This window comes from Notolepis coatsorum (assembly GCF_963971535.1).
Source record: "Notolepis coatsorum genome assembly, chromosome: 6".
Classification (NCBI taxonomy): Eukaryota; Metazoa; Chordata; class Actinopteri; order Aulopiformes; family Paralepididae; genus Notolepis; species Notolepis coatsorum.
The window spans coordinates 69,432,780-69,448,432 of NC_140170.1; the positions used below are offsets into that span (position 1 = coordinate 69,432,780).

Genomic DNA, 15,653 nt, shown 5'->3' on the forward strand with positions numbered 1-15,653 from the left:
ATAGCGTAATTGATCATATCGAGCATCAATGGACCCAGTTGGTCCCAGAAAGCTGAATACACTTCGGGTGGAATACCATCCCAGCCTGGTGCCTTACCCCTCTGCATTTCAACAATCGTCTCCCTCAATTCTACGAGAGTAATCGGTCTCCCCAGTTCCTTGGCCTCTTCCTCAGAAATGTGGGGTATCTCAAGCCCGCCAATGAACGATTCAAATTTAGAGTCATCAAGATTACCCTCTGAGCTATATAACTGTGAGTAAAACTCTTTAAAAGTGTCATTGATCTTTTTCGAATCAGTAGTGACTGCACCCTGGCTCGTCCTAATCGAGGGGATATCCGAGAAATGATCATTTGAGCGTATTTTCATTGCCAATAGATGGCTAGGTCTGGAGCCGTGAAAATAGTAATTTTGTCTTGTCCTATGTATCAAGAACTCAGACTGTTGTTTAAGTATGGAGTTTATTTCTTTTTTGACTATCTTACGTTGTGTGTTTAGTCGTTCATTATAGTTAGTTTGCAAGGATGCGTATAGGTCCGCATATAATGATTCCAGTCCTTCTAGCTTTTTTGACCGGGATTTTCGCAAATTGGAGGCAAATAGTGTGACATGACCCCTGATAAATCCTTTCAATGCGTTCCACAGGACCCTAGGGTCTTCTACTGTGCCAACGTTGATCTGCAAAAATTCAGCTAGTTTACTCCTGAACTCAGAACAGAAGTCATCGTTCTTTAGCAAGGTCGAATTAAAACGCCATCTGGGAGCTCTTGCGGAGAGCCTGCCAAAGGTTGCCGTAAGGAAAATCCCCTTGTGGTCTGAGAGAGCCAAGGGAACCAATGAGACATCGAAACTATCAAACATATTAGGGGACGCGAATGCATAGTCAATTCGAGAGAAGCTTTTGTGTCTGGCTGACAGGTGAGAGTAATATTTGAGGGTGGGGTTGCATAAGCGCCAAAGGTCTGTGAGCCCTGTGTCTTTGGCCCACATCCTAAGGGCCTTAGAGGCCCGTTTTTGGTCGCTCGTTTCAGAGGGCCCGGACCTATCAATCTCCGCATCCCAGCACGCATTAAAATCGCCACCCACAATGAGAGCGTATCCATTAAGTTCCAACATATTCTTCGTGATTGTATTATAGAACGCTGAATCAAATGTGTTTGGAGCATACAATGCTATTATAGCCATCTTCCTATGCAAGAATTCAACTTTTGCTATAGTAATCCTTCCCTCCGTGTCCGACCATACATCCAAGATTTTGATATCAAGGTTACGTCTTGTAACTATGACTACTCCTTTCGTCTTATCATCGGCTGAGGATGAGGAGATAACGTGATATTGCCGATTTGCCAGTCTTGACACGTCACCTACCAATAAATGCGTCTCACTAAGGAGAGCAAGGTCAATATTTCTCCTCTTCAATAGCCAAAGGACACTGGCACGCTTGTGTGGGGCGTTAAGCCCTCCTGCGTTCCAAATTAAAATATTCAATTTAGCCATGGTCGAGCTTGTATAAATGCGTAGAGAACATACCAGTGCAGCCAGGCTGAGTACAGAGGTGCTGATCCCGGCGGGCCCGGACGGTCAATCCCAGGAGTTCAGAGGAGGAACAATTACACACATATAAAACAGTACATAAAACACATAAAAATACCACCCCAGCTACAACCCCCCCTCCTTCTACTCTAAACCCTAACCCCCCCGTCCTATTATAAGGCCCCCTATACCCACTCTCCAATCCCCACCCTATGCCCCATCCACTGAGGATGGTCATCTTCCTATCACTTCCCACTAGAGACATGGATCAATAAGACGCTCCCCACTCCAACCCCCCTCTAGATAAACCCCTGAGTAAACCCCCACTAGACTTCTGTGTCTCTTCTAAACACACACCCCAGCTGAGTCCAGTGCAAGCAAATGATAATCTTCAGTGTCTCCTTTAACACACAACTTAGCTGAGTCAAGTGTAAGCAAAAATAGAACTCTTCAGTGTTCTTCAAAACACACAAAACAGAATCGTCCAAAAAAGGGTTTGGTTCAAACTCACCAAAGCGCAAGAGTAAAGCGGGTAAACGAGGCGCAGCTCAAAACGGGGGACAAGGTCTTCACCAGCGGCAATCCACAGATGTCCTGGAGGGAGAGTAGACGAGGCACAGCAACGGGGAACAACAGGCAGAAACAGAAGTATTCAAAACGACCCGACATCGATTGAAGGGAAGTCCCAGTATAAAAAGCCTCTGGGGCGCTAATCAAAAACTATGACAGGTGCGCGCTGGAATTGATACTTGCTCCAAAAGCGTGTGGCGGGGAATGCACCAATCAACACAGCACCTTAAAGGAGCGGAGCGTGTGGCGGGGAATGCATCAATCAACACAGTACCTTAAAGGAGCGGAGCGTGTGGCGGGGAATGAACCAATCCTCACAAAATGCTTGTTTCTGTATGAGCCCCTGAGAGTGTGCTACATACAGTAAAAAAACAAAAAAGTAATTAAGAAGTAAGTAAAAGTAAGTAAAGGAATGTTCAGTCAATATACATATATACAATACAGAGTCAAATGAGTAACAGTGAGGTACAATGCAGAAATGAGATGAGGTACAGGGTGCAAATGAGGTATGAGTGTAGTGCAAATCTCAAGTGTGTTAAAGTGTCTAAAGTGAGTAAAGTGAGTGCTAAGGTGAGTGTTTGTTTAAAGTGAGTGTGTACAGGCAGCTGGGTGGCGCAGCGGACATTGCGCTCGTCACCAACGCACGAGACACCAGTATCGACTCCGGCTGTCAGTGTTGCCTCCGGCTTGGGCCAGCCGTCATACCAACTCAATTGGCAGAGTTAGCGGGAGGGAAGTCGATGGGGTGGTAATCTGGACGTTGTGGACATCGACTCCTACAGGTCGGACAGGGCGCCTGCACAGCAAAAGACAGGAGAGGGCGGGGGCAGTGTGAGCCTCCTACACGTTACTCCTCGCCAATGAGAGTCTGCGCTGGCAGGTGAAAAGAGAGCAGCTGGCTGTCTCCATATGTATCGGAGGAAGCATGTGATAGACCTCAGGGCAGTCTCGGACTGGGACCATAATTCCTACCGGGAATTTGACTCAGGCAAAAGTATCTTGCTGCGTAGTATCACGTGGTGGCACTGTAGAGGCTGTATATAGTTTAAATGAGACCTTCAGCACCATGGACAGCGACGCTGTCACAAAACGGACCATACAAGTTGTATACACTACACCAAAGTGTAGAATAACTACTTTCCAAATAATGGCTTGTCCAAATGTCGGGTTATAATATGAAAGTGTCCTTTATAGAAGTTTACCGGTGCACGTTACATTACATTTCTCTACTTCACTGGCGCTCTCTAGTCGATTCATTATAGTATCACTCACCCTCGCGCTGCTGCCGTCAGTTCAACATAATGACGCGCTCCTTATACATCTCAGTGGCTTCAATCTCAGCATCCAAATCATCCATCAGACTTATAGCTGTTCTATTTCACCGTCAGGTTCCAACAAACTGTCTTCTTTAACTCCCAGTACATCCAATAAAGTGATCAAGTGATCAACATCCGGAGTTTCCACGTCAATTTCAATGTCCATCTGATTCAAAACTTGCGTAATAACACCTCTGATTGCGCCCCGCTTTCGTCTCATTCTTTCAATTTTAGTCCGACGTTCGTCTTCACCCATTCTAGAGCTATCCGTTCATATCTCTCGGGTTTCGCCAGTTGATCTCATCATGATTTAAATTAATAGGCTTGTTTGAGATTGGCGACTGGCGAGGCCTGCGCATGCACACTGCATCGCGCTGGGTTGTGAATAACAAGTTAACTCATTCGTTCCTGCCTGCTTGCCTGAATTTATATATGCGCAAATAGAAACATGTATACCTGGCCTGCTTCGGAGTTCAGTGGCCTGACTGCGGGCACAAACAAACAAATTTAAAAATAAAAAAAAGCTTTGCCAGTCTGCCAGGGCAGCCAGGCCATGCCAGTCTGCCAGGCCACCGGGAAAACTCCCGCTGCTCCCGATGGTCAGTCCGCTAGTGCCTCAGGGCTCCCTAGAATGACCAGTAGAGGGCACATGCACGCAACGACCAGGTAGTGGAGGGGGGAATTGGCATAACGACTAAACATTGGGATGGGAGGAAAAACACAGAAAAATCAGGAGGAGAAAAAGAGGATACAAAATAATAATAATAATAAAGTGAGTGTGTACATGTGGATGTGTGTGCAGTGAGTGTAGATGATGGGTTGACTTGGTACATATTGTCATTGAGCATCCTGATGGCCTGGGGATAGAAGCTCCTTCTCAGTCTCTCTGTACTGGCCACGAGACTCCGGTAGTGCTTGCCTGACCGCAGCAGTTCAAAGAGGCAGTTGTTTGGGTGACTAGAGTATTTGATTATTCTCTTAGCCTTGGCCCTGCAACGCTTGTTATGAATGAACTGGAGGTGGGGCCGAACGGGCCACTCTCTGTAGTCTGCTGCGGTCTTGTGCGGTGCTATTCCCAAACCAGTCACTCATTTATTGTAGACTACGTTATTTTGAATTGCTCCTTATCCTATACTGTACTAATCCTAGTAATATAATTAGTAATCACCTGTACATTGTATATTACTATTGCACTTACATTTGCACTTTGGTTGGATGCCAAACTTCTATTGCACTTACATTTGCACTCTTATTGCCAATTTTTTTTTATCTACTTTTTTTCTCCTCCTTTTTCTGTGATTTTTCTCCCATCCCAATTTACCTCTCGTGCCAATTCTCCCTCCCCTGTCCTGATCGTTGCTCGCATGTGCCCCCCACTGGCCGGTCGTAGGGAGGATAGAAGCCCATCACATGTCCCCTCCAATACATGTGGAGGCAGCCAGTCACTTCTTTTCACCTGCCAGCGTGGACTCTCATTGGCGAGGAGTAACGTGTAGGAGGCTCACACTGCCCCCGCCATTTTCCTGTCTTTGCTGTGCAGGCGCCCTGACCGACCTGTAGGAGTCGCTGTTTACAACGACCAGACTACCACCCATCGACTCTCCTCCCGCTGACTCTGCCAAATGAGTCAGTATGACAGCCGGATTCAAGACCGGTGTGTCTCTTGCGTTGGTGACGAGCGCAATGTCCTCTGCGCCACCCAGCCGCCTTGCCAAATTTATTTTCATTGTACTGTACTTGTGCTGTATGATGACAATACATTTTAATCGCATAAATAGTGTTATTAGTACTAGAATATTTAATCTATGCGATATTAAATGTAATCCAAGGGATTAGTGCGCGCGCGGCTGATGCCACTTTAAAAAAGCGCGCGCGCCCATGACATTTGAACGCTGTCATCACATCCCCTGCGTGACGTCACTACTACACGTTTTGGCTCGTGTGCTTCTTCAACTCAAACGGAGTTTACATTCACAGCACGGCGACGGTACCGTGTACAACAAACACACACACCAAAAACACACTGACCCGCTGAACGCACACCACCACACACACACACACACGCTAATTAAGAGGGCAGGACAATGGCGTGTGTCAAACGCCTGGACTCCTCGGAACCGCAGCTGTTCGTCTTTAATAAACTGGCCGGCGGTGCGAGGAGGAGGAAAATCACGCTGCCGAGGAAGTCCTCCCTGGAGAAGATGCTGTTCAGGAAGAGCAGCGCGGCGACCGGCGACTGCGGCGGCTCGCCAGCAGCGGAGAAAACGACCATTCACCCGGTGTCACCAGGGGGGATGCCCGGGGTGGACGGGCAGAGATGCGCTGCTCTGCCGCCCGCTCAAGCGCCACGTAGCGCGGACTGCAGGCGCGGAGAGGAGCGCATGATGACGGGCGCCTGCGACGGTTGCGCGAAGAAGACAGCGGTCGCTACTACCACCGGGGAGAGTCAAAGCAGGGGGCAGGTCGGCTGGGACGGCAACGTCGACTGTGATCCAAACCGAAACACGGGTAGGGTGACTTCTTCGCTCATCAAGAAGACCATCATCCATGTCATGCCGAGCGCGTCGGCTGCCAGTGCCACCAACGGACATAGGAGACATTCGCACCGGGACGCGCTAAGCTCGAGACGCGGCAGCGGCGGCAGCGGCAACAACAATCAGATCGTCTCCACGGGCGGACCGTTGAGCAGAGATGCCGGCGGGCTGCCGCTGCTGGAGAGGCTGACGCAGGGCAGGACCGGGGTGGTGAGGCTCGCCCGCACCGCCGAGCATCACCGGAGGGAGCCGGCCTGGTCCATATTCCGCAATGAGGAACGGGACCCGCGCGTGAGGGCGGAGAAGGGCGAGGGACACCGGTTCGATTCCAAAGCCGTTATTATTACGCAGGACTGGTGCGACGTGTGCAGTCGCCAAATCACAGCGCAGGCGCTTAAGTGTCAAAGTGAGTGTGTTCATCATCATCATGCGTTCAAACGTTGTTGTTGTTGGTGTTTTGTTCGTGTCCTCTGGTAGTCTGTGGCAAAGGAGTGGTTGAACATAATATTAATACGTCAAGTCAAAGTCACCTTTATTGTCAATTGTCTATAGTGCAAGACATACAGAAAGTTGAAAGTCTGTTTCCCTCATGTCCACGGTGTATATAAAAAGACATAGACAATGTAAACAACACAAGTAAAAATGTAAGACACAATAAACAAACACACAATATATATACAGGACAGCAAGATATTACTGCTGCTGCTGCTGCTGCTGCTGCTGCTGCTGCTGCAGGCCACCTCAGGATAGGAGAACAGCAGCATGTCTGCTTCTGGTATGACTGACTGACTACCATTACAGAACACCCTGCACACATAAAAAAAAAAAAAAACATCCATGGTATCTTACAGGAAAAAGACTTGTGTGCCACAGTCCATGTAAATTGTCTTTTCATTGACATGACTGCAGATCCTTGAACATTTTATTAACAGATTGCAGAATGGGTACAATACACCGAGATGCAAACCAGAGAAAGACTTTCGTCTTGTTTACATCAGGGTCCCCCATCTTCAATTAATCAAACATAATGACATACATGACATACAGGTAGACAGTACTGTTGCATCTAGACATTTATGACATACCAGATCTACAAATATACAGTACTGTTTATGTGTACAAAAGGAGTCTAAAAAGAGAGTATATACATTTGAGGGGCAAGAAACTGTACATTGGAGGTGGTTGGGTGGGTGGAGTGGGGGGGGGGGGGGGGGGTTGGGTAGGCGGAGTGGGGGAAATTCAAACTGTACATTGGAGGTGGGTGGAGTGGGGGGGGGTTGGGTAGGCGGAGTGGGGGAAATTCAAACTGTACATTGGAGGGGGTTGGGTTTGGACATTTACAGTGGCCAGTTTCGAATTGCAGTCTCCCGTAGGTGCTCTTTGAGAGTGGTTTTGAAAGTGGGTAGTGATTCACATTCCTTTACAACTGTGGGTAGATTTACCCATTATGTGGCATAATTGCGAAACGTGTTTAGTCCCTTGTTTGAGCCGAATCTGGGTTTCACATGATTTGTGGAGCTCCCTCTGGTGTTGTGGTATTCACTGACCTTTGGGAAGTATTTTGACATGTACACATGAGTACCTTAGTGGTGTAGTGTATCTTGTAGACCAGGCCCATTGCAAGTTGCTGTACTCCATCCGTCTACTCCATCCTAGGTTGTCAAAGTGGGCAGGGGTGAGGTGGGTTCTAGGATTAAGGTCAAGCAGTAGTCTGACCAGTTTGTTTTGTGATGTTTGTAATTTTGTTTTTAGCGCCTTTTGAGGTGCTTTGGTACCATGAGGTGCAAGCATAGTCGTAGTACCCTTGAATGTGTTGTGACATGCTCTGGAGGTGGGTTATCTTGTTCATGTTTGGCTGGTTCACTGTTGGTTTACTGAAAGATACAACCACTGAAGCAGAGCAGAATACTAAACTCAAGTTGTGTGTGTGTGTGTATTGTGTGTGTAACAGAGGGGGAACCATGGTGCAGTTAAGGAGTGTGACATTGCCAAGCAGTTGGCTCCTGAATTGCAGCCAAAAGCCTCCTATGGAAACCCCATTATCTTGTCCCCCCAGCCTGCCTCCCAATGCTCTGGTGTCACACTGTGATTTGCAGCGTGAGCCCAAAGCCAGCTCTCTGAAACTGAGATAGAGAGGGGAGGGGGGGTGGGTTGGAACCACCGTGGAAATATCTTGGATTTCGACAAGCTCCAGCGGGTACAATACTATGTAAGGCGTAATGCAGAACGCTCGGGGAAAGTCTGTGGGAGTCTGGGAGAAAGCTTTAACGCAGGGGACTATTTTCAAGCCAGGATCACTTTCCACTCAGTGGATTCACAAAATGGATTTCTTTCAAATTCAAAACTTTTGGAATGGAAAGGTTATACTATCCCAACCTACTGACAAATGAATGAGAAGGAACGGATGACGGCAAGTTATGTCAATTTACGTTTTTTTAAAGTTTGAATTGATTTGAATTTGATTGAATAGTGAATTGATTTCCACCCACCCAGGAGTTTCAGGCTGAGTTTGTCACCTCACCCCTGTAAAAATTTACCCCGCATTCAGTCATCTCATCTGTTTGGACCCCTTTTTGAGTCATCCAGTCTGACTTCAAGTCAAGTCTGATCAAGTGTTCCTTTATTCAAGTGTCATAGCAGCATTGGGGAGGGGGGGGGTGTACAGGTAGGATAGGTGCATAGGTTAGAACATAATAATGATAATATTAATAATGACAATAGTGATGGTAGTAGTGAACAGTAGTGAGTGGCAGGATTGAATCAGACGGTAGTAATAGTGACAATGGTATACCGTAGTAACACACTGCACCAGAGTCCTAACAGTGTTTATTATTCAGTCAGATAGTCCTAACAGTTCTCAAGTTCTCCAGCCGTTAGTTCTCTAGCAATTTGTGGAGCCTGATGGCTACCGGCACGAAGGACTGGCCAAGGCGGTTAGTGGTGTGTCGTGGGGGGGATAAGTCTTGCGATTAATTCAATTCAAACCTTTATTTATTCTCAAAGACAATTGAGGTCACCCTCATTTTCAATGTCGTCGAGACTTTACAGACATTTCAATGCACACATTTCTACAATATAACAATAATAAATATGAATAACTATCTATATAGTACTTTTTGCACACATGGACCGCAGTCCATAGTACCCCACAGCAATTTAGTATAAAATGAACATAGACATACAATCAGCACACAATTGACAGAATAAAAAACAATGCATAAATTGCAGACATAAGGTATAAGGTATAGGTATAAAAGACAATAAAACGTGCAGACTTAAGAATAGGCATAAAATAAGTACAATGTCGCTCAAAGGCATGTGAAGTGAACCCCCCAGGAACAGTCAATCCCCAAATCAATCCCTACCAGATTCCCATCCAAGACACCCCCACCCCCCGATAAAGCACATAAACGTAAGCACACACACACACACACACGCATGCACGCACACACACACACACTCTCTCTCACACACACACACACACACACAGACTTCACCCTCTGAGGTGTCGTGGGCTGACGGCTGTAGTAACGGTACAAAAACCCATATATGTACTGTACATTACAACTTTCCGCGTGAGACCCCCACAAGGAAACTACTAACCTAAGATAAGATGTTCTTTTATTGATCCCCTTGAGGAAATTCGGGTGTCATAGCAGCATGGGCGAGGAGGGGGGGGGGTACAGGTATGGGCCGCAGGGTAATAGTAGAAAGACATAAATATATAGGCAATGAAATTAGATCTGAATATAAAAACACATGAGAAAAAAATAAACCGTGTAGACAATATAATTAACTCTGAATATAAAAATAACTCAGTTACTCATTTTTCTACTCTGTATTGTATATCAAGTTTCTTAAACACTTTAAGTGCCAAAAACGTGTTTAGGCGTCTTTCCTAGCCATGCTAAAGTTGCCGAGGACGCCCTAACTCGTCTTTAATATCAATATTTCAAAAATCTGTGATCGGAATCATATTTCCCCTCTGCAGCCTTCACACACAGTTCTGAGCTCCTCTCAATCCTCTAGCGGTTCAAGAGCGCCATCTGGTGGCCGATCGGCAGAAGCGCCAAACAGGAAGTCATGTGGATGAAGTGGTGATCACCCATATTACTTCCGGGCACTCGCTATAGGTCCCGGGACTCGATCTCGACACAATACATAGCGATCCGTTGCCAATAACTCGATAAACAACATGATCTGGACGTATATACTATTATACAACCTGGAAATGGACCTGGTATTTCGACATCCCATAATGGAAAACTGTCTACCCCACGCTGATCGCCCAACGGCCCGAGGAGACTGGGGTGAGTTTTAGCGTGTAATATTACCGTGTTCGATACTAACTGATCTGATGAACATATGACCCACATTGGATGAATGGTATAACGCTGCCCACGGAATTATAAACGCCCCCTCGCCCATCCGGTCAACATCAGATGACGTGTAGTAACTTCCAGAAGTCCGTCCAGTTGGAATTTTTATATCGCGCCGATTGCTATCAAACTATTTCATCATCAATATAATGCATTTGGGGCTATAAATCACGTTCTGGAGAAAGCTGCAGAAAGAGATGAAAACATACTTATACCTTAGACCATATTTTAGTATGAATATGTGAATGAAAAAGTTTAACGTTGCTACACCATGAACAATACATATAGGACCTTGAATGGGCCCTAATAATGGCAATCTAGCAATAGAATTTAAAAAGTTATAGCCCTGCAAAGAAGGGGAACTTCTCCATGTTAAATAGAGCTGGCAACGGATGGTATATCATGAATTTGGCCTTAGGCAATCAAAGTGTTAAGTATAGAACACTTTTGTTTATGTACTTTTGACTTTCTATTTTATACTTTATCTATTTTTATCTAGCACCCTCTCTGGAGCAAAACAGAAAAAAGCATTTCATATAAAAGTATTCTGTATTTTTTTGTGTGACAACTAATAAAGAAACTTGAAATAGGACAAAAATAAACAATGTAAACAAAGGTGGAACCTGTGGAGATCACTGTGGCTGTGGGGATGAACTGAACTGCTGACACCGTGCTCCCGTTAGTCCGAGGCCTTGAGTGAAGACTTGAGGGCTGGCCTGACCTGTACCCAACACTGTGTCCTCCCTGGTGTACAGAGAGAGTGTGGTGGTATCTATCTACCTCCAGCTGCTCTGCTCAGGGACACAGAGGAGGCTCTCAGAAAACACCCACTGTGTGTGTGTACCGGTACGTGTGTTTTGTCTGGCTCACATGCACCGTCAGACACCTTTTGAGCTCAGCCCTGAAGAGAGGGGAGAGAGGGTGTGTCTGCATGTGTGCGTGTCGATGTGCTTTGGTCATGTGTGCTTTGGTGTGTGTGTGTCTGACACGTAATTTTTCTTAACCCTTTCACTGCCACACTACAGAAGGTTAACCCTTTACACTATCACACTACCGACGGTAACCGATAGTAAGGGTTAACCTTCTGTAGTGTGGCAGTGAAAGGGTTAAGCATGTATGTGTGTCTAACATGCATGTCTGCCTGCATGTGTGCTTTGGTGTATGTGTGTGTGTGTTTACATACTTGCATGTGTGTGTGTGTTTACATGCTTGCATGTGTGTGTGTGTGTGTGTTTACATGCTTGCATGTGTGTGTGTTTACATGCTTGCATGTGTGTGTGTGTTTACATGCTTGTGTGTGTGTACTTTGGTTTATATGCAGTGTGCTTGCCTGCCTAGTGCCTACATGTGCTCTTTTGTGTGTGTGTGTGTGTGTGTGTTTACATGCTTGCATGTGTGTGTGTACTTTGGTTTATATGCAGTGTGCTTGCCTGCCTAGTGCCTACATGTGCTCTTTTGTGTGTGTGTGTGTACATGTATGTGCATGCATGTATTTGCGTGTGTATGTGTGTGCATGTGTACATGTATTTGACAGCAGAGCTGCCTGCATGTGCTCCTTTGTGTGTGTCTGCATGTGTGTGTGCACTGCGTGCGTGTGTGTGTGTGTGTGTGTGACTGCTGAGCTGGCAGCGTGTCAGCACCACTCTGTCATGGGGATGGCGCTGCTACTGCAGTGGACTCGGATAAGAGAAGGAGGGAACGAGGGAGGAGGGAATGAGGGAACAAGGGAACGAGGGAGGACTGGAAGTGTGGAGAGAATGGAACAGATAAAGGATGGACAGACTGACGGACACACGGGAACACAGGAAATGGAAAGGGAGAGAGAGAGAGAAGAGAAGTGGCTGGAAGACAGGATAAGAAAATAGTGGAAACGGCAAGGGGGAGAGAGATAGAGAGGGAGGGAGAGACGGGGAGAGGGAGGGAGAGAGAGAGAGACAGAGGGCGAGAGAGACAGAGGTTGGAGAGAAAGAGGGAGAGACGGAGAGGGTGAGAGACAGAGAGAGGGGGAGGGAGGGAGAGAGAGAAGAGAGGGAGAGAAAGAGGAGACAGGAGAGGAGAGAGTGTTTTTGTTTGTGTGGTTACTGGTTAGAGAGAGGAGAGGGAGAGAAAGGGAGAGAGGGAGAACGAGATAAGAAAATAGTGGAAACAGGGAGGGAGGGAGACAGAGATGGAGACAGAGGGAGAGGGAGAGAGAGACAGAGCGAGAGAGTGAGTATCAAGAGGAGAAACGGGGAGCTGAAATAAAGAGGGATGATGGAGGGAAGAGAGCCAGTGTGAGAGAGAGAATGGAGAGAGCCAGTGTGAGAGAGAGAATGGAGAGAGAGAGAGAGCTGGCCCGGTACTGCAGTGCTGTCTGATTTAGTGTGCCATCAGCAAGAGGCTCAGCGGAGCGAGAGAAGAGATTACTGGAGCACTATTCACACACGCACACACACGCACACGGCCACACGCACACACAGATCACAAGTTTGTCTCCAACCTCTGCAGAACTTTTAAGTAGGTCATTTTTCATGACTATCGCCGCAGATCAATACAGTCAGCTGGCTGATATCTATGCCAGACTGGTAATGGCTAAGAGGCATCTAAGAGGCTGCTAACGGTATCTAAGAGGCTGCTAACGATATCTAAGAGGCTGGTAACGGTATCTAAGAGGCTGCTAACGGTATCTTAGAGGCTGCTAACGGTATCTAAGAGGCTGCTAACGGTATCTTAGAGGCTGCTAACGGTATCTAAGAGGCTGCTAACGGTATCTTAGAGGCTGCTAACGGTATCTAAGTGGCTGCTAACGGTATCTAAGAGGCTGCTAACGTAGGGCTGGGCGATATGACGATATTATATAAATATCGGGTACAGTTCATTAACGATACACTTTTTTAACGTATCGTGGATATCGTGATGTTTTGCCCAAGAGGATTGTGTCGCGTCAATCTGGTCCACCCCGTTCAAACTTTTGAACAACGCCGCTCCCACACACACACTACTGCATCAAAGTTAGTACGTATGATTAACAAAGGCATTCGTTTTGTGGCATCAACATTATATAGTTACACGTTATATAGTTACACATCAGCGTATTTACCCAAACATAGCAACGTCCAATGACGACATAGATAGCAAGCGTTACTGTTCATATCTCAGTCCGTGCCGAGTTGTGCGTGCCCATTCTGCGGTCTGTTAATAAAGTTTTCAATCAGACAGATGTATGGAAAGGCTTTTATTATAACATTTGTTGCAGTAAAATCATTATGCCTCGTTGTCATGCTGCGGTGCGCTAGTAATCACTCGTCGGCTGCGGTGAGCTGTTGTTGTTGTCGTTGAGCTGAGCTCTCGTTAAAATCAAGGAGGGCATTCAGGAAGTAAAAAAAGAATAGCGCTGCTTGCCGATTGGTGCTAAGAACAGCAGGGCGGGTACAAGCGGTGTGACGTAATTGGCAGACTCGACTGTCAATCAAAATTATTATGTTGCCGGCTGAATGATTGAACGAATGAACGTTATTAACGATTGCAGAATGGGTACAATACAGTACAGCTCAATACAACAACAGTGGACTGACTGGAGGATGAAGACCAGAAAAAGACTTTCGGCTTTTTTACATAAGGGTCCTCCATTTTCAATTCATCAAAACATTTAGAGACATACAAATATACAGTAGTTTCATAAAAATGCTAAAATCCTATTGATTGATTGATTGATTGATTTAAAACTTTATTAACATATTGCAGAATGGGTACAGTACAGCTCAATACATACAATTGTTAAGGGGATGCAGACCAGCGAAAGACTTTCGTCTTGTTTACATCAGGGTCCCCCATTTTAGATTCATCATATTTCATATCTAAATTATATAATATCTCATTGCTAAATATATGCAATATATAATCTAATAATCCAATAATCTAAATCTAATATATAATATAAAAATGCTAAATGCATGGGTATTTTATTTTGTCTTTAATGTTAGCTTGCAAACTCAAATACTGTCTTGGTAAGCCTCATAATGAATTGTTTGGGGGAAAAAAGAAAAACATCGTGATGCGTATCGTGTATCGCCGAAAGGTCAGAAAATATCGTGATATCATATTTAGGCCATATCGCCCAGCCCTATGCTAACGGTATCTTAGAGGCTGCTAACGGTATCTAAGAGGCTGCTAACGGTATCTAAGAGGCTGCTAACGGTATTGCTAACGGTATCTAAGTGGCTGCTAACGGTATCTAAGAGGCTGCTAACGGTATCTAAGAGGCTGCTAACGGTATCTAAGAGGCTGCTAACGGTATCTAAGAGGCTGCTAACGGTATCTTAGAGGCTGGTAACGGTATCTAAGAGGCTGCTAACGGTATCTAAGAGGCTGCTAACGGTATCTAAGAGGCTGGTAACGGTATCTTAGAGGCTGCTAACGGTATCTAAGAGGCTGCTAACGGTATCTAAGAGGCTGCTAACGGTATCTAAGAGGCTGCTAACGGTATCTAAGAGGCTGCTAACGGTATCTAAGAGGCTGCTAACGGTATCTAAGAGGCTGCTAACGGTATCTAAGTGGCTGCTAACGGTATCTAAGAGGCTGCTAACGGTATCTAAGAGGCTGCTAACGGTATCTTAGAGGCTGCTAACGGTATCTAAGAGGCTGCTAACGGTATCTTAGAGGCTGCTAACGGTATCTAAGAGGCTGCTAACGGTATCTTAGAGGCTGCTAACGGTATCTAAGAGGCTGCTAACGGTATCTAAGAGGCTGCTAACGGTATCTTAGAGGCTGGTAACGGTATCTAAGAGGCTGCTAACGGTATCTTAGAGGCTGCTAACGGTATCTAAGAGGCTGCTAACGGTATCTTAGAGGCTGCTAACGGTATCTAAGAGGCTGCTAACGGTATCTTAGAGGCTGCTAACGGTATCTAAGAGGCTGCTAACGGTATCTTAGAGGCTGCTAACGGTATCTAAGAGGCTGCTAACGGTATCTAAGAGGCTGCTAACGGTATCTTAGAGGCTGGTAACGGTATCTAAGAGGCTGCTAACGGTATCTTAGAGGCTGCTAACGGTATCTAAGAGGCTGCTAACGGTATCTTAGAGGCTGGTAACGGTATCTAAGAGGCTGCTAACGGTATCTTAGAGGCTGCTAACGGTATCTAAGAGGCTGCTAACGGTATCTAAGAGGCTGGTAACGGTATCTAAGAGGCTGGTAACGGTATCTAAGAGGCTGCTAACGGTATCTAAGAGGCTGGTAACGGTATCTAAGAGGCTGGTAACGGTATCTAAGAGGCTGCTAACGGTATCTTAGAGGCTGCTAACGGTATCTAAGAGGCTGGTAACGGTATCTAAGAGGCTGCTAACG

General features: G+C 46.1%; 1 protein-coding gene across 1 annotated transcript in view; it reads left to right on the forward strand.

Annotated features, from left to right (window-relative positions):
* Positions 1 to 5,446: 5,446 nt before the first annotated feature.
* Positions 5,447 to 15,653, forward strand: part of rassf5 (Ras association domain family member 5) — a 113,636-nt gene continuing 103,429 nt past the window's right edge. The window contains 1 exon segment of the mRNA XM_084315614.1: positions 5,447 to 6,358. Coding sequence (XP_084171740.1) covers positions 5,503 to 6,358 — 856 coding nt within the window. The 5' untranslated portion in view covers positions 5,447 to 5,502.